General features: G+C 45.6%; 1 protein-coding gene across 4 annotated transcripts in view; it reads left to right on the top strand.

Moving 5' to 3' along the window:
• Positions 1–18,973, top strand: part of EDA (ectodysplasin A) — a 185,134-nt gene that overhangs the window by 107,622 nt on the left and 58,539 nt on the right. For all 4 annotated transcript variants that reach the window (XM_075940808.1, XM_075940806.1, XM_075940805.1 and 1 more), the window contains exon 2: positions 2,113–2,218. In XM_075940808.1, the coding sequence (XP_075796923.1) occupies positions 2,113–2,218 (106 nt within the window). The remainder of the gene's footprint in view (positions 1–2,112; positions 2,219–18,973) is intronic.

The following is an 18,973-nucleotide window of genomic DNA, read 5'->3' as shown; positions in this document are numbered from 1 at the left end:
TTGTGAATAATTGATTTGTGTCTTGACATTTGACATGGCATTCTCTTGAACCTTCTAGTGACATAAAGGGCATATATTCTACTATGAATAGGGAGCCTGTTTTTGCCTTAGAGTTGAGACACATCTTTTTATTTTAAACTTTCTCATTTTCATCACGAAGATTTAAATTTCATGTTTTAGAGTATAGAACAAGCACAGATCTATAATTTAGCAACATGTACATTGGATGCCATTGAGTGTAGTATGCCAAAAATGCATATATTACCAGTATTATTCCCTGTTTGAAGAGTTTCTATTTTTGTTCTGTGTCTTGTAAATCTAACTATTTATCTATCTAATATTATATAGTCTTTAATTACGGCTACCCCTCAGATTTAATTACATGATAATATACTATTTTTTTTTGGTATTTTACATTTTGCCTCATTCTGTGAATAGGATGAACAGTAGCTAGGAATGTATCACTCAGAAGTTGAATAGTGAATGAAGCTATTGTCTATAGAACTCCTACCACATTTGATTCGAAGTCGAAAGTCGTGTAGTGAAAGAGAGCACAGACACAAGTTAAGTGGCCTACACTTTTAACTTCTCAGTAAGATATAAGGTTTTCTTCAGCAATAAGAGATATAAAAGGCACATACGTAATTACTACTATCAGTCAATAAGAGAGGTGAATGTAAGAATCATGGTCTTCTGGTACCCAGAACATTGTACATTCCCAAAGGCCGGGGTGGAGAACTTTTTTACTGTGACGCACAGAAAAACTTTTTTACCAGTGACCCACAGAAAAATTCAATTGCAGGTCACACACGGTTCTGAGAGGAAGCATGGAGGTGCAGAGATTCTCCCCACAATGGCTGAACCAGTCCTCACGTCTCCAGCCCCATGAGGGGCGAAGGGGGGCAGATGACCGGGAGGACAGAAATGAGGGGCTCGGGATGCAGGAGGGGGTGCCAAGCTAGGGTAGAAAGTGAGGGCTGTGGATGGGGGGCTGCAAGCTCTGGAATAGGGCTAGGGAGGAGGGGTTTTGGGTAGAGGAAGGGGGCTCCAGGCTGGGGCCAAAGGGTTTGAAGTGCAGGTTTGGGGTCAGTGCTGGGCCAGGGTGTTGAGCTGCAGGGTTTGGAAGAAAGATATGGTGCAAGAGGGTATTCATCCTGGGGCAGGGGATTTATGGTGCAGGTTCCAGATGGGAGGCATTACCTGAAACAGCTCCTGCTCAGTGATGTGGTGGGGTAAAGGCAGGCTGCCTGCCTGCATCCAGATCTGTGCTGCTTTCAGAAGTGACTGCCATGTTTGGTTCCAAGGCTAGTGGGAGCTGCTGAGTATGTGTAGAGGGCAGAGACAGCACATGAGACTTCCCTGATCTCCCCTGCATATTAGGGATCAGTCCGCAGGGAAACGCTGGGGCTTCTGGCCTGCGGCAGAGAGATTTGCCACAGATCAGATGAAATTGAATTGAGAAGAAGTCATCTGGAGAAGTGGGTTGTGCCCACAAAAGCTCACGATACCATCTACATTTTTGGTTAGTGTCTCAGGTGCTTCAAGACTATTCGTTAGTTTTTTCAGTTTCAGACTAACATGGCTACCCCTCTGAAACTAAATATTAGGATCACTAATATAATTCCCCATGTAATAAATGTATATATTTTAGCCTTTAATTAGACCATGTTTGCACATGTTTTGAAGATTTTAATCTCATAGTACCTTTGCAAGATAAAGAAATGTTATCTGTTATTTACAAACAGAGAAATTAATATGACTTTGGCCATTGAGTCATTTGGCAGAATTGGCACTAAAATAATGACTCCTCATTCTTAGTACCTGTTCTTTCATCACAGGTAGAGAAGTACTCTTTACATAGGAATGTTGTATGCTTTACAGGTTCGACATATACTGACCAAGAAAACTGAGACATATCTCAATGTGCTGGTTATGGGTGCATCAGAAATTCCTAGATAGCAGGCTAACATTTTATGATAAACTGTTCTTAATGGAATTAAGAAGTTGTTGATATCAAGACTCAAATCTCTGCTGAAGAGGTGGAGTTCGGTCAGTTTGGCTGTGATAATTTGTTGGTAAAATAACCTTAACTCGATGTTCTTACTGTTCCAGCTGGCCTTGCTGAATTTTTTCCTCCCTGAAGAAAAGCTACATTTTGAAGAAGAAAGTAAGCATGTCCGTCGAAATAAAAGGAGTAAAAGTAGCGAAGGTCCTGATGGTGAGTTTGTCTTTATTCTTTGTCTGCATTTCTCATTTCTACAGGCAAATGAGGGACAAGCTGTAAATTAACAAGGGAGCTCCTGTATCTTGTAGTGCCTCCCTGAGCTTACTTAACATCCAGACTGTTAGTTCCATAAATTCCTGTTTCCATACTATACCAGGATAGTCACTGATTTTAAAATTAATATCCAACCAATCATTATTTGCCCCAACTATACTTTTTATAATCACCAGTGATTCAGTAAGGGGCTTCTTTTTGTCTAACAGCCTTTGGCTTGCTTAATTATATGATTTATTCATATACTGTCTTTACTCCTTATTTCCTTAAAATCCATGTTCTATGGGTGGTTGTGGATGCTAAACAGCTGTGAATAGCGCTTCACTACAGAATTAAAATGTGTTGTAACTGGGATGCTGTGTATAGTTGTACAAAAGATGGGTCCAAGCTCCACACCGCTTAGCTCCTCAATACTTTGAGTGTGTGTGTGTGTGTGTGTGTGTGTGTGTGTGTGTGCGCGTGCGTGTGTGTATATATATATATAGTATTTAAGGTGTGTTTACACCCAGTGCACTCAAGGCAGAAGTTTTTGGTAAGAAATTCCCTTTGGGGTGGCACATTCATCTTGAGTGTCATCTTGCTTCCAGCTATAGTTAGAAAGATGTATCACCCCAAAACACTCTCAAATCCTCAGCTCACAGCTTGATGCTTCAAAGCTCACTGTTACTCAGTACTTACCAGAACTTTTATATTATTAACTTAGGTTATGTCTACACTACAGTGTTAATTCAAGTTATCTTAATTCAAAATAGTTAATTAGAATTAAGATCATTCAAATTAACGCGTCTATACACATTAATTGCAGGTTCCTGGGAGCTGGCAGACTGCTCCTGGGGAGTGGTGGAGGGCTGGCTGCCAGTGGCTTGCTGGCTCATGTTTGGAGGCACTGGGTCAGGGGCAGTGACTGCTGGCTCTGGGCTGGCAGGCTTGGAGCTGGCACAGGCACTGTGGCCAGAGTCTACCCCTTTAAGGGCTCTGAGGAGGAGTGGGAGGGAGCGAGAGTGGCCACCAGGAGAAACTGGGAAGGCTGGAGGCCCTCTATTTCAGAATAAGCGTCTACACAGCGCTTATTCCGAATTAGCTAATTTGAGTTTGTCATTACTCCTCATAGAATGAGGTTTACCAAACTCGAATTAAGCGCCCGGCTATTTCGATTTTAATTTGAAATAGCGGTTTGCCTGCATAGACATACCCTTAGTTTATATAGTAATTAGACAGTAGTTAGATAGTGATAGGTTTTTTGAGTGTTGACTTTTTTCTCTTTTTTTGAGAGGATTCTCTCCCTTTTTTCTGGTTTGGTACATAGGTGCTATAGTTTTGTTCCTTTGTTTAGGATGCCATTGATAAAATCCCTGGATTTTAAACTTGTGCATCCTCTCAGGCAATGTTACCTGTAAACAATGGGCACACGTGTGGCTTTTTCTTTAGGAGAATGCCACATTTCAGAGAGATGCACTGTATTTAGATTCTTCTCTAGATGAACAAAGAAATCTAGAGAAAGCAAACTGAGAATATACCTCATGAAAAATTCCACGCACACGACTTTGTGTCTGGGTCAGTTTCATTGAGGAGTGCTTCATAAACCTATGTACCTTTGGTCGCCACTCCGATTCTGAAGACCTTATCCCGTGAAAAAGGGAAAAATCCCCAGAAATCAACTAGAGAGAGGAAGCAAAATGCAGGACAATGTAGCACTTTAAAGACTAACAAGATGGTTTATTAGATGATGAGCTTTCGTGGGCCAGACCCACTTCCTCAGATCAATCACTATCACTAGAGAGAGGAGGCGTTGGTCACAGTCTCTAGAGCCATCATCTAAAATCCTTAAGTCAACATTTCTCAAACTGTGGGTCCCGACCCCCCGGGGGGTCGTGAGCAACTTAAAGGGGGGTCGCGGTATCACAAAGCTTGGGAACCCCTGCCTTCAGTCATCTTATATCTCACGAGGAAAAAGTATTGCTTCAAGTCCAGGAGAGACTGCTTCACCAACTAGTCACTCCATAAACATGAGGCTTGAGTACCAACTGAGAACTTAGCTGAATCTGACACTGAGCAGATTTCATCAAAGGACCTGGTGCTGCTATCTTCTGCTGCAGTGGTTCAATCTCTTCCAGTACAGATAACCAAAGTAGCAGTGATTTTGATAATGACTGTGTCAATGCTGATTACTCGCTCAGCACCAACAAGCTCAATACCAGAAATTTCCTTCCATCTCACATTCAGTACAGTCCTTCCCATTACAGTTTGTATTGGTCCTGGCCAGTGTTCCCGCTAAGATTTTCCATCCATGAACAGAGTGAGTTTTGTCTTGTGCACCAGTATTGAGGTCATGTGCACTTGTTCAGATGTGTGCCACCATTGCACCCACCAGTTACTAACATATATGATATTTTAATATTAAGAATAAAAAGAGCTGTTAAATAAGAACTTTCAACCAAGTAGCCTTATTATTATGGTGTATAATGTATTGCACCAAGCCATCAGTTACAGATAAGGTAAAAAGACATCCCCCCCCCCATACACACACACACACACACACACACACACACACACACACACACATACCTGCAAAGTCTGAATAATAAGTAATTTTTTTTTTAAGACCTGTGCTGTGCTGTTATACAACACCAGTAATAAATGGTGGAGGAATGGTTTTCTTGGCAAAGAGCAACTGCTGCTGTTCACAAGGTTGGCAGAAACTGACCTGACCTGCTACAAATGAACTGTTAGTAATACTTTGCAATGGCTAGAGAGATTGCGGCTGCTGGAGTTGGAGCTGGGGCAGCGGTGCAGCTGCTCGAGGGCTGGGGCTGCCCGCGGTGCATGGTGAACCTATGATAATATGAGGGATTCTGATCACTGTTTCCAATATCTTTGCTGTGATGTGGTACTGCTTTCTTTCCTCTTGGACGTTCCTGCATCATCAACAGGAACTGTATGACATTCCATGCTGCCTAAAACTCACTCTTATAGTTTTGAAAAAATGGAAGTAAAGGAAAATTAGCAGAGAGTAATATACAAAAGATTTTTACTCTAGTTTGTTTATGGATAACAAGTAGAACTGGTCAAAAAATGCTGAAAATGTCAGTGGGGGAAAATCCGACTTGTAAAAAAAGATTTTTTTAAAAGGATTTTTTTCATAGAAAAAGTTTGTTTTGCCAAAAGCCCAGTTTTCTTTCAGAAATTGTCAATCAGCCCTTGTAAAAAACAGTTTTTAATTAGTTTGGTGAGAACCAGGCTGTGCTGTCCATTTCTCCTACACCAGTCTTACCACCTTTTGTGATTTTTATTATAGGACTTGCATTACTTTTCTTAAAGCCTTACTGGAAACAAGAGTTGCATCACAATGTCTGTTTTCCCCTTTTTAAAAATTGCATTTGTAATCTTCGTAGTTGCAGAGGAAAACTAGAAAATGTGAAGCAGGAGCTCCCCAAAAGCTCAGATGCTGGACAGTAATTTTTTTTTTTTTTTTTGAGTAATGAATTGTACGTCATCGTGGTAAGACTATGGCAATTGCTTTGAGAAAAGTGGCTATGCAAAACAAAGACACACTTAAACAAATAAATGTCAGTGACATTAATAGGCCCAGATTTCTTGAAAATGCTGACAAATGTAGAATACCAGATCACTGAGCCACTGCTCATATACTTAATCTTTTAATGAACATATGATCTATGAATACAATGATGACTCTACATAAGAACATAAGAACAGCCATACTGGGTCAGACCAAAGGCCCATATAGCCCGCTCTTCTGGCAGTGGCCAATGCCAGATGCCCCAGAGGGAGTGAACAGAAACAAGTAATGATCAAGTGATCCCTCTTCTGCCATCCATTTCCAGCCCCTGACACACAGAGGCTAGGGACACCATTCCTACTTATCCTGACTAATAGCCATTGATGGACCTCCACCTATCTCTGGTGATAAGCCCACAGAATCCAAAAGGGCCATTGGATGGGCACCTGTCATTGGGAAGGCCAGGCTTGAGCCAATGCTGTAAGTGCCTCTGGGTGGGAGTGCCAGGAGAGGGAATGGAATCAGGAGCTCCAGGACCTGATAGACTCCGCCTCTAACTTAGATGTGTATTGTGACGCCAACTAGGAAGGAGCTGAGCTGGACGGTGTCGTTTGGTACCAAGGGGAGCATCTGTGGATGCTCATGGCTGTGGGCTTCCCATGCTGCAGTGGTGCCGACAGTGCTGAAAACATCCCCGGTGACAGAGCTAGGAGTGGAGGCATAGGTGATGCCTGTGGCAGTGCTGTGGGTACTGGACACAGAGCCAGAGGGGCTACCTGTGTTGTAGCTGCCAGTGCCAACAACATCACATTAGCCAGTGCCACCAAAGAGAGGGATGGATGAATCTCGAACAGAGCTGTGCCGTAAATTCAATGAGGTCTCGCACAGCTTCGGACATATCTGGTAAGGAGGGAAGGTCGAAGTCCTCCTCCATCACCACCGGCACCAGAGAGTCTTCAATACTAGGGAATAACTACTTGTGAAGCAAGAAGTCAGAAAATCCAATGACTGTCACTTGTGGAAAAAGGAACTGAGCAGGAGTCTGGTTGGCAGGGGTAAATATACGATGCCGGGAGGTATCACCATAGGGACACTATAGCCAATTTGAGGGGTACCACTAGGGAGAACCTGACAATCATGCACATGGTACGCACCTACATATTGGAATGCACATGAGCAATCACGTGAAGAAGAATTGTTCAAAGCCTTCTACTGAAACTTGGTAATTTTGGTCTGCTTTTTTGGATGCGGGTTATAAAGAGTATTAGAGCCCACCATAACAGACTTGAGAGATTTAAGAGGTCTTGACAAATACAAAGTACTCCACATAGGGAGAAACAGTCAACTTCACATATACAGAATGGGAAGTGACTGCCTAGAAAGGAATACTGCAGAAATGGATCTAAGGGTCATAGAGGACCACAAGCTAAATGTGAGTCAACAGTGTGATGCTGTTGCAAAAAAAAAAGCAAACATCATTCTGGCATGCATTAACAGGAGTGTTGTGGACAAGACACAAGAAGTAATTCTTCCCCTCTATTGTGTGGTGATTAAGCCTCAACTGCAGTATTGTGTCCAATTGTGGAGAAAATCCAGGGAATCTCATGGCACTGCTGTTGCTGGCATTATATTTGCATACCAGATGTAGAAAACATCCAAATGTATGTAAATAAATGTATTCTATTATTGTTTAACACCACAATTAATCACGATTAATTTTATTCACTTAACAGCCCTGTCACGCATTTGCTTTATTCGGGTCCCACACCCCATCGGTTTACAGTAACTAGCGTGCCCCGACCGATACGTAACGTGCCTTTCCCCTGAGCCACCCGTGAAGGCACCCACGAGGCGAGCCTTTGCTTTCTTGAGCTCGGTCCCACCGAAGCACCTGCCGGTAGCAGGGAGGGGGTTCCGGGCCCACCCTCTCTCTCGGACCCCGGCGCAGGGCCCTGACACTGGGAACAGAGCTCCCAATGGTAGTGAGCGGGGCCATACCCCTTAACACGCCCACTCTCAGGCTCCACAACCCTACCCTGGGCCACTCTCAACCTTGCCACCGAGCTTCCCTTTTTCCCAGAGCAGCCCTTACTGCCCCTCCCTCACTCTCGACTCCCCGTCTGTACCTCTTCCGCATCGAGCCCCCCTCTGGGCTTCCCCTCTCCCGCTTTTATATTCCGCGCCCGTCACAAAACTGGCATCATTCCCAGCACCCGCCGCACCGGTGACATCGTCTCTGGTGCCCGACGCACCGGTGACATCATCCCCGCGGCTGGTCCTGCGTGCGGCCGAAGTGCCTTGGCCGCTTTCGCCCACCTCGCTTGCGCGCCTGGCTGGCCTGCCGCTTCCCCGTCAGCCTCTGGCGGCACCTCCTTTACCGCCGCCCGGGCCGCCTACGTGCGGGCTTCCACCACGTCCCTGTCCCCTTCCAGGGGATAGTGGCTGGGTTGCTCCACCTCGCCACAGCCCTACTTTAAAATTATAAATTGAATGTTGCCAGAATTAAACTTCATGCTTAAAATCATATAATTTAACTTACTTTAGCTCTTCTAAAAATATTCCAAATTTCTTAAATGAGCATGGCATGCTCAATTTGTGTAGCACCTTATCATATGAAAGCTTAAAACCGTAACTTCACCTTTCTCTCTCTCCCCCTGCGATCCTCTCCACCTTCTCCAGTTTCACTGTTAGTAATTCACATTTCAAGTTTTGTTCTAATATATCTAGGTACTTATGACCCCTACTTAGTAAAACTGAGACACAAGGGCTATTAACTGTGAAGAGTTCTCGCTGGAAAAAAATAGCAAGCTTCTATATGAAAGGGAAATGTGGTAGAAAAGGTTTTAAAATAAAAATCTGAGAAGCTAATGTGAGTTATAGGTTTACAAGATAAAGGAGAGAGTTTTACAGATAGCCTACTTAAAATCAGAGAGAAATGTAGAGTGGAAAAAGTCTTTAGATTCTCTGGACAAAGTCCCCTACTATAGTTCATCTAGTCTTTAGATTCTCCAGAAGATCTTGACCTCACCAAAGCAAAAGTTGATGGAGAGGAATGGGAGATGAGCTCAGGTTAGGGATACAAGTTAGTAAAGAAAGAAAAGATGAAAAGAATCAACTGAGAATGAGAGGGAGAGGAGACCTTGGAATCAACAGAAATGAGGGTATGTCTACCCTGCCACCCTAGTTCGGACTAGGGTAGCTAATATAGTCATTCAAGCTTGCAAATGAAGCCCGGGATTTAAATATCCTGGGCTTCATTTGCATGTTCCCAGGCTCCGCCATTTTTAAATGCCCAGTAGTTCGAACTACCTGCCCGCAGCTACATGCGGCACGGGCTAGGTAGTTCGAATTAAAGCTCCTAATTCGAACTACCGTTACTCCTCCTACAATGAGAAGTTGCAATGAGGAGTAACGGTAGTTCGAATTAAGAGCTTTAATTTGCGGGCAGGTAGTTCGAACTACCGAGCATTTAAAAATGGCGATGCCCGGGAACATGCAAATGAAGCCCGGGATATTTAAATCCCGGGCTTCATTTGCAAGTTCGAATGACTACATTAGCCATCCTACTCCGAACTAGAGTGGCTAGTGTAGACATACCCTGAAGGAGCAGAAGAGAGGTTTGAGTTTTGTAGAGAAGTTTGGAATGTAGAGACTATATTATCCTTAACTCCAACCCACAGCCATTAAATATCTTGCTATTTTTATGAAAAATCTTAGTGCTAATATTTCTTTTCTCACTCTAAATGGTTTAAAACTTAAAATAAATTGAAATAGAGGAGAAAATTCAGTGTCACTTAATGAGCTTCCCCAACTAATTTATCATGAAATTGTATCAATAATTTCACTTTGTATTTGTAAAATTTCATCTGTTAAGCAAAAGGAAAAACCTGTGCATCAATCCTGGTACTGCCCAAAGGTGCTCTCTTCTGCCCTTAATAAGTGTGAAACTCTCACTGATGCTGTTTGAAAATATGCAGATAATTGATCTCTCCCATTTGGCACCATCTTTAAGAAACATAAAAGCATTCAAATTATGTGCCCTATATGATTTTATATTTTCTAAATAGCCAAACTCTTCCTGCAATTTTGTTCTGCCCATCTATTATTAATTTTTTTTCTCTTAGACCCCAGGCCTCATAAATGCCCCCTCCCCTAAAGATTTTACAATTTCACAGTGGTAATTGTTTCATTGGGGCCATACTCCAAGAAATAACTTACCCAAAGCTGGATGAAACTCCTTCCCCCAGGATTTTCTCTTCCCAAAATGCTGACAAGTATTTTTTATTTGGAAGAGATTCAGTGGGTGATTCCAGCTGAATCATAGAATCTTAAGACTGGAAAGGAACCCTGAGAGTCATCTAGTCTAGTCCCCAACAAGACTAAGTATTTAGACCATCCCTAACAGGTGTTTGTCTAACCAGCTCTTTAAAATTTCCCAGGATGGAGATTCCAAAGCCTCCCAAGGCAATTTACTCCAGTGCTTAACCATACTCACTGGAAAATTTTCCTAATGTCTATTCTAAACCAGCCTTGCTGCAGTTTAATCCCACTGCTGCTTGTCCTGTCCTCAGAGATTAAGGAAGACGATATTTCTGCCTCGTCCTTGAAACAACCTTTTATGTTCTTGAAAACTGTTTTCATGTCCCCTCTCGGTCTTCTCTTCTTCAAACTAAACAACCCCCCTCCCTTTTTTTCCCAATCTTCCCTTATAGATCATGTTTTCTAGACCTTTAAACATTTTGGTTGGTCTTCTCTGGACTTTCTCTGTTTTGTCCACATTTTTCCTGAAATGTGGTTGCACAAAACAGGACACAATACTTGAGGAGTAATCACCACAAAGTAGAGTGGAAGAATTACTTCTCATGTCTTGCTTATAGCACGCCTGCTAATATATCCCAGAATGATTTTTTTTCTTAAGTGTTATACTGTTGCTCATATTTAGCTGCTGGTCCACTTTGACTGACTGACCTTTTCTACAGAACTCCATCTTAGGCAGTCAATTCCCATTTTTGGTGTAGGTATCTGATTATTCCTTCCTAAGGGTATGTCTAGACTGCCAAAAGAGGCATGTAAATTAGGCTACCTGGCATAGTCAATATCCCCTGCTTCATTAAAATAAAAATGGTTGCCGCGTTGTGCCGGCTCAGCTGATCGTCGGCACAGCGTGGCAGTCAAGACATGGATTGGTCGACAGGGAACACCTTTGTCGACTGCTCCCTTATGCCTCATGAAACGGGAACAGCCAAGGGGCGGGGCCTGGACGAGCATGCGTCTCTGACGTTAGGAAAGGGCGCCGGATTCAAAAAGAGGAAAGCGGAGCAGACACAGAGGACATGGAGGAGGCAGAGGACAGCGAGAGAGAGAGTGAGAGAGACGCAGCAGGAGAAGAAGAAGAGAAACACAGAGAGAGAGGCAGGAGGCAGACGAGAGCTGAGAGAGAGGGCGAAGCAGTAGGAGGAGAAGAGAGAGAGAGGCCGTTTGCGCTGCTCGCTCCTATGCGGCAGCCTGGCTGAGCGGCGCAGAAGTCAGCTGAGTGCCACAGCGGGAGGCAGAAGGGGGCGGGGCAGCGATGTACACGCCCAGGGGGTGGGGCCTGGACGAGCGTGCATCCCCGATGGAGACAGAGGAGAGCGAAGAGAGAGTGAAAGGCAGGTGGAGGAGGAGAAGAGAAAGGGAGAGTGAGAGGCAGGAGGGGGAGAAGAGAGAGTGATGGAGAGAGAGGCAGAAGGCAGAGGAGAGCTGTGGGGGGGGGGCAGTAGGTGGAGGAGAGAGAGAGAGACCAAGCGAAAGACCGGAGGCTCAGGAGAAGACCAACATGGAGGAGAGATCTGAAAATCCCGTCTTATGGCGGGCTGATTGGCTAGTATAATAATAATATTACTATTACATACATGAGGGTGTGATTTAATTAGCCTATTAAATTTATTTCACATATGTAGCAGTGAGCACAGTATGGCTGCCTAACAAATACAAGTTGGACCTCCCTAGTCCAGCACCCTCTGGACCTCAGTGGTCTCGAACTAGGGATTTTGCCAGACCAGGAGAGGTCAATGCCCCCCTGCTGGCTACCCCCACTCCTGGACTCCCAAGGCTGGGGATCCCACTCTTCTGCTACTTGATGCTGCCAGAGTTCCCCAGGTTTCAGTCAGGACCGCCCGGCTGCTGCCGACCCCACTGCCACTGGGGTTGCCAGGGTTCCATCCTGGGGCCACTCGGCCGCCACTGGCCCGCTGCCGCTGGGGGATTCCTCAGGGATCACCAGCCAAGACTACCCTGCTGCTGCCTGGCCCTGCTACCTCTGGGGATTCTCTGACTGGGGCCGCCTGGCCACCCCTGCCCCACCACCACTGGGGATTTCCTGGGTTCTCTGGTCTTCTCCGGCTAGGACCGCCATCCTGGCTGCTGCTGGAAGTTTCTGGGGTTCTCTGACTGGGGCTGCCTGGCCTCCACTGGCCCCACTGCCAGAGCCAGTCCTGCTCCTGCCAGAGGTTTCTTGGGTTTCCCCAGCCTAGGGCCACCTGGCCTCACTGCTGCAGGGAGTTCCCCAGCTAGGACAGGAACTTCTCATTTGCCGCCTGGCCCGGCTGACACCAGTGGTTCCCAGGTTGGGGTGGGTGGCTCTCCCTTTGCCACCTGGTCCCACTGATGCTGGGGGGACCCCAGCCAGGCCGGACCTCCCCAGCCCTGCATTCTCTAGCTGGCCCTCACTCCCACCTCCAGGGATCTTTGGTCCAGCAACATCTGTGGCTCCACAGAAGTTGCTGGACCACAGAGTCCCAGATTTGGGAGGTTCAACCTGTAGTTTTTTTCTAATTTATGAGATTATTTTTACGCTTATGCAAAGGTGGTTGGTTGTTTGGGCGGGGGTGGGGGGGGTTGATTTTAAAGAGAGACTGAGAGAAAGAAGTGTCCAGTGAATCACAAAGGAAGAATGCCACATGTCTATGACTTGGCTTCTGCACTAGTTTAATGATGTGAGAATTGCACAATGCAAAGAAACCATGACGAATGTTAAAATTAGTTCTTGTTTAAATACACCATGTTTAAAACATTTGGTCTCCAAAGAATCTCTTAAAAATGAAAGAGGATAAATTACAGAAGTCCAAAAGGGAAGAAATGTGTTCTCTTAAAAGCTCATTAACATTAATAGGAATTATTTGTAAACATTTAAGGAGATTTACGTGAGTAATAAGAAGCCAAGATACTTGAAAATGTGGAAAACAGTATGTTAATTGATACTGTCATGTTCCATCCCTGCTATTATAAAATGGAATGTGTTATTTATCGGTTTCTAGTTGCACCTGCAATATGTTGTATGCTGTAGAAATGCAAAAGAAAATACAGTGAGGAAAGTGAGGTCCTTTTCAACCCATCATTTCCATTAGTTCTGTACACAAAAGGGCCAAGTCCAATTTCAGTCCCTGGGCTTGAGTAAGTGTGGGGAACTGATCCCTCTCCAACCTCACCAAACCCTCAGCAGCCAAAAGGGGAAGCAAGGATGCAAGCCAATGGTCCTGTCCTAGCAAAAAACAAACAAACAAAACCCAAAAGGATAAAACACAAAGGGGTGTCCCAGCAGATTCACATCCACGACCTGCTAGAGCAGGCATCGGCAACCTTTCAGAAGTGGCATGCCAAGATTTAACTTATTCACTTCTATTTACAGATATGTGTGCTGGGGGAAGGAAGGGGCACGGGCAGGCTGGGTACAGTGACCATATTTTCTGAACCAGCTGTAGCTAGGGAGAATGATTTAATTTACATTGTCAAACAGGTTAATCATTTTAACTTTTTTATGTTCGTTTATCAAACTTCATTTTAAATAAAGTAAAATATCAATTTATGTCCAACACAAAAGTTTTCATTGTTTTGTTTATTTATGGCAGGGGTGGGAAACCTTTTTTGGGTTGGAACCACTGACACAGAAAAATCAGTTGGGAACCACACAAGTGAGAAGCAAAAAAAACTCCTCCAAAAACCCCCAGCCCTCCCTCATGTGTCCCCCAACTGAGGCACCTCATTCTTCTGGTGCTCCAGCCCCACAGAGTGAGGGGAAGGGACAGGGAGGACTGAGCTTAAGGGCTTCCCATAGGCCAGTTTTACTTTTCTGGGGATCCAGAGTTAGTGGATTTTGTGGACTCCCTTAGGCTCTGGGGTAGGGACAAAAATAAAGGGTTCAGTGTGCGGGACTGGGCTGCCAGTGAGTGGGATAGGGATGCAGCATCTGGGAAGGAGGTGGGATGCAGGAGGGGGTGAGGAGCGCAGGGTCTGGAAGGGAGTTTGGTGGCAGGAGGGGGAGTTTGGGGGCAGGAGAGAGCGTGGGCTGGAGGTACGAGGGGGAGTTTGGGGGCGGGAGGGGCTTCGGGGGGAGTAACACAGAAAAGGTAAAAGGGTGAGAATGCAGCCAAATAGCTATTTGGGGAGGGAAGCAAAGAAGTAGGGAATAAAGGAAAGTGCAGCTTCTTCAAAGTAAAATTGTATCCCCTCATTACATCTTCCCTCTGATCCAGCCTCACCCCCTTTAGTCCCATGATCTCCCCAGCCTGATTCCCTGCATCACCCCATCCACCTCAGTGTAACCCCTGACCCATCCTATCCTGCCCCCATATCCTCTTTAACCCCTCCTATCCCCACATCCCTGTGCCCCCAGTGTGCACACCAGCAGAATAGCAGTACCAGGACTTGCAGCCCCCCAGCAGCAGCACTGGGGTGAAGAAGGGCTGCGGGGGGATGACGACCAGAGAATGGATGGTTGGTGCAGCAGCTGAGGGAGGCGGGCCCCCAGCCCTACCTACTGCTCGGCCCTATCTGCTGAGGCCCCACCCCCATGGGGAGGGGTGAAGGTGGGGCTGAGCACGTGCACCACCCCCTGCACAGGGAGAGGAAAGAGACAGGAGAGCGCATGCCGGGAGCACTGGGGAGGGAGGAGGCTGCACAGCTGCTGCCTCCTGGAGCACGGGGCGGAGGGAAGGGTGACCAGCTCCTGCCTCCCCGACCCCCGGAACACCAGGGAGGGAGGAGGACACGTGGCTCCCGCCTCCCCGGAGCAGTGGGGAGAGCGGGTCCTGGGGGCAGCAACACTCCGCTCCAGAACACCTACAGCAGACTCTCTGGGGCTGGAGTGTGGGTGGGGCTGTGCCTGGCGGTTTTGGAAGCATACAGGACGCCTATGGGACAGTGTCACTTCCCTGCCTGGCTCAGCCCTTTATCAGGGTTTGCCCCTCACCTGCACTCTGGCTCTGGGACTGCACAGTGGGGCACTGGGGAAGGGTCTTCCTGCCCCTTCACACACCCCACCAGGAGCAGCGTGGTGCAGCTTGGCCCTGGCATCCCCCAGAGGCAGCAGCTCATGTCCAGCCACCCAGCCCCAGATCTGCAGAGCAGCCCTAGCCCCATCCTCTCCCAGAGCAGGGGCCAAAGCCTGTAGCAAGGGGGAGTGTTAAAACCTTAACTCCTGGGAGCCGCAAGCCCAGGCTGGGCAGGGACAGCCCCAGGGACACGGAGTCCAGTGCCCAGTCATGCTGCCCACAGCCTGTTCCGCATGCTGGGCTGCTCTGGCATCTATGTGCCCACGCCTCCCACCCTGACCCCCAGCTTGCCTTTCCAGCAGGAAGCCAGAGCTGTTTCTCCAGCCTGCAGCTGCGTGGCAACCACAAGACTCCAGCCACAGTGCTCCCCGCTGCATGGAGTATGGAGGGGATGAGCTCATGTGCCACTTATGGTATGCATGCCGTAGGTTGCTGACCCTTTTGCTAGAGAACCCAGGAAGAGAGAGTCTGTCAGTTTGAAATTTAGTCAGTTTCAAAACATGATTTTAGTTACTTACTAACTACACTGTCCTTTCAGCCTTGATTTTGAACATTTTTACAATCACTTGATCTTAAAAAAGGGTAGCTCTCCATATCAATAAAGCCAGGGAGGCCAACACAATAGCTGAGCCTCTGGACAAGGTAGAGGGTGTGGCTGTGAGCTCTTGGAAGAGGTGGGACCTCAGGCAGAAGGGGAGAGGCGGGGCTGAGGCAGCCAGCCCAAAGCGCACCACTGCCACGTGCCAACTTTAGAGCTGCCTGGAGCACATCACGCAGTGTAACAGTGATGATTTAAAAGGCCTTGAGCTTGGCAGCAACCAGGAGCCCTGGACACTTTTGAATTACTAGGCCCCAGGGCAACTGTTCCCTTCCTTCTCCGCTCCCTCCCGTTGGCGGGCCTGCTTAAGGGAATTTAAGAGGCCCCCCAAAGGATCCCTCAGTATAGGGGTCTCCTATCTAGGTTCTTTTACTGTATGACTTTTCTCTTCCTCCTGCCTGTGGCCAACTTCCTCTCTTCTCTGGCTCTCAGAATGGCCCATTAGTGACACGGGCAGCCCAGAATAAGTTAGAAAAGACTTATGACTGCAGTCTATCCCAACACGGAACAATCCTAAAATGGAGGCAGAGTATAAAAGTGGCTTAAAGTCACCCATACAAACAAGTCATCTGCCCTAAGTTCCACACAGTGCTCTTTGTCTGAAGTTGAGGCCTATATGGTTAACTTTTTATTTTTTTTAACATTTCACATCTCTTTGAAGGAGATGACTTATTTCATTTCTATTGAGCTTCATAGGTTCCTATTTATTTCTACATTATGTTCTATAATAATCTGCTTGCTATCCGCTCCACTTGACAGTTAATTTTGCTTTAGTCTACAGATTCCCCCTCCCTTTTCTGGCTCCCTTTTGTTTTGGTATGTCTATTCTGTTGTGGTACCACTGTAAGTCCCAGATTAGCAAATCATTCTGGGACTGGTAATTAACAACAGTTGTGCTTAAAAAAACCCACAAAGAATGTGAAGTTAGTCCACTTTTACATAAACTGCGTTTGAAATGTTAGATCTCTATTCCCAGAGCAACAGTAAAATACTGCTGGCTCCATGCTAGCAAAGCCAAAATATGAGAGCAGCATGGTTGAAACTACAGGAGACAATTCCATGCTCTTGCCCTTTGGAGGGGATGATGTTATAAATAGTGACAGACTTAATGTCTTACAAAGCAGATGTCAGTAGGCCCTTTGGGGGGAAAAAAAAACCCTATGTTTTAAAACTAAAGCTTGTTGCACTTTCATCCCCTTGACCAGTGAAATCCCTGCAGTACTAGTTTACTAGTTTCATTTTCCCTTCCTAGATTTTTCATATTAAATGAAGTTGGAAACAGAGAGGTTGCTGGCCTTTCCTCGTTTTTGAGGCAAGGAGGCTAAGAAGATTCTCAATACAGGCAGTTCCCGGGTTACGTACAAGATAGGGACTGTAGGTTTGTTCTTAAGTTGAATTTGTATGTAAGTCGGAACTGGTACATATTGTAGGGGAAACTCTAGCCAAACATTACTCCAGAGCTCAGTTTTATTCTCCCACACCTCACTTCCCTCAGTCCTTTATTCTCAAGCTGAGGTGTCTGCTGAGAAAAGCCGCTCCGCGTCTCCCTGGTCTGCTGGGGGGAAGCAGCTAGTGCGGGGTTGTCTCACCCCATTTGTAAGTAGGAATCCGATGTAAGTCAGATCCATGTAACCCGGGGACTGCCTGTATATGTCAATTTAAGAACAGCTAATGCTCTGCTACCTCCTACTTTGTAACCTTTCTTGTTTAGGAGAGCTCTTTATGGGGCCTGATTAGTGTTGATTTAACAAAAACAGGCCACTTCTGTTAACAGGAAGATTGCAATATCCTCACTGGGATACTAGAAGCTAGATTAGCATCAGTAGGTTTACATGATACTTTGAAAATAACATGCCAATTTTCATGGGTTTGCCCCTCTGATAAGGGTCAGACTTTGTCAGTGGGTGCAGTGTTGTTGGTATTGTCTCTCTTGTGATGAAACTGCTTATTCTATAGTTAGCTGTCAGACAGAAGTATACATTTGCTCTTTTTTTTAATTCTGCATCTTTCCTTCTCTAGAAATAAATGCCTGGAGTATGTTCCAATGCTGAGAAGCAAGTTGTATTCAGAACTCATTGTTTTTTGTGGTTATGCATTGCCCAGCTAATTTTGCCTCCAAGTTTCCTTAATTTAGTGCCTATTTCTGTAATGATATTGGGGTTTTTATATACATCTCACTGTAGCAATTTTTCCCTGTTCACTTTCTCTCCTTTTTAAGAAATTGAAGAGGCACCTCGAGGGCATGGCCTTTTAATGTGCTGCAGCCCATCAGACAGGGGTTTGTGGCCCACTGCCGGTGTACCGGCAGTTGGGAACCACAGTTATATAGGACCCACGCCTGTTGAACATTTTCCTCTGTCAGTCACAGAAGAGGTACGTGTTTCTGTGACAGTTTGCCCTGTTGTACAAAAGCTTACAGTTTGAGCTCACTTCTACTGCAAATACATTTACAAAAATGCAGGTCACACAAGTAATACTCCTCTGGACCACAGGCATACATCTATTCCCCTATTTAAACAACGCCTTCATTGAGGTGAATTTCATGGAGGATTAAAAACTGCCCAAATAGTTAATTCGTGATTTTGTGATCAGTTACAAAAAGAGCAAATTCCCCATCTTCTCAGTTGCTGATTCGTCTGAGACTGATGGTAGATGCTCATAAGGGTAAGGGCTACCTGCCCTGGGAACATTCCTGAAAAGAAAAGAAGTTTTTCAGGCACAGACCATTAAGAAATCTTCAGAATGCTCTCTGCACAGACATCTTTGCATGAGTTTTTTTACACATTCTTCTGTGAGGGTAAGGTTCCACTTAAAGTACCTTCAGTGATTCTTCCTGGAACACATCTCAGGAACAAACGTACCAGAAAGCGAACTTTCTGAGTGCTGAACATCTGAACTGGTGGAAATCCAAACGGTATATAGTGTCAAGGAAGCATTTCCAAGCTCTAAATAGTTGTGGTAACCAGACCTCCCTGCTTGATGGCAACATCTTAATCTAGGGATTTTGAAATCCAATATCTTAGAACAGTATCAGGTAGCTAAAACCAGGGTCATGAGATTAGCATCCACCTTAAATGGTGGACATGTTGATAAGAACAGACCTTATGACATACTGGTTCCTTCTTCCTACCTGATGTATGTGAGAACTGATGGAATCTCTCTCTTAAGAGCCACAACGTAAACTCCTTAACAGTATCACACTTCACACATTAAATGTAAAAAGAAATTAGCTCATTACAAGAAATGTGGATCCGAAAAGAGCCTAAGTGGAA

Source organism: Pelodiscus sinensis, chromosome 13 (genome assembly GCF_049634645.1).
Source record: "Pelodiscus sinensis isolate JC-2024 chromosome 13, ASM4963464v1, whole genome shotgun sequence".
Lineage (NCBI taxonomy): Eukaryota > Metazoa > Chordata > Testudines > Trionychidae > Pelodiscus > Pelodiscus sinensis.
The sequence above is the reverse complement of the archived record's forward strand: the minus strand, read 5'-3'. Positions and strand labels throughout refer to the sequence as shown.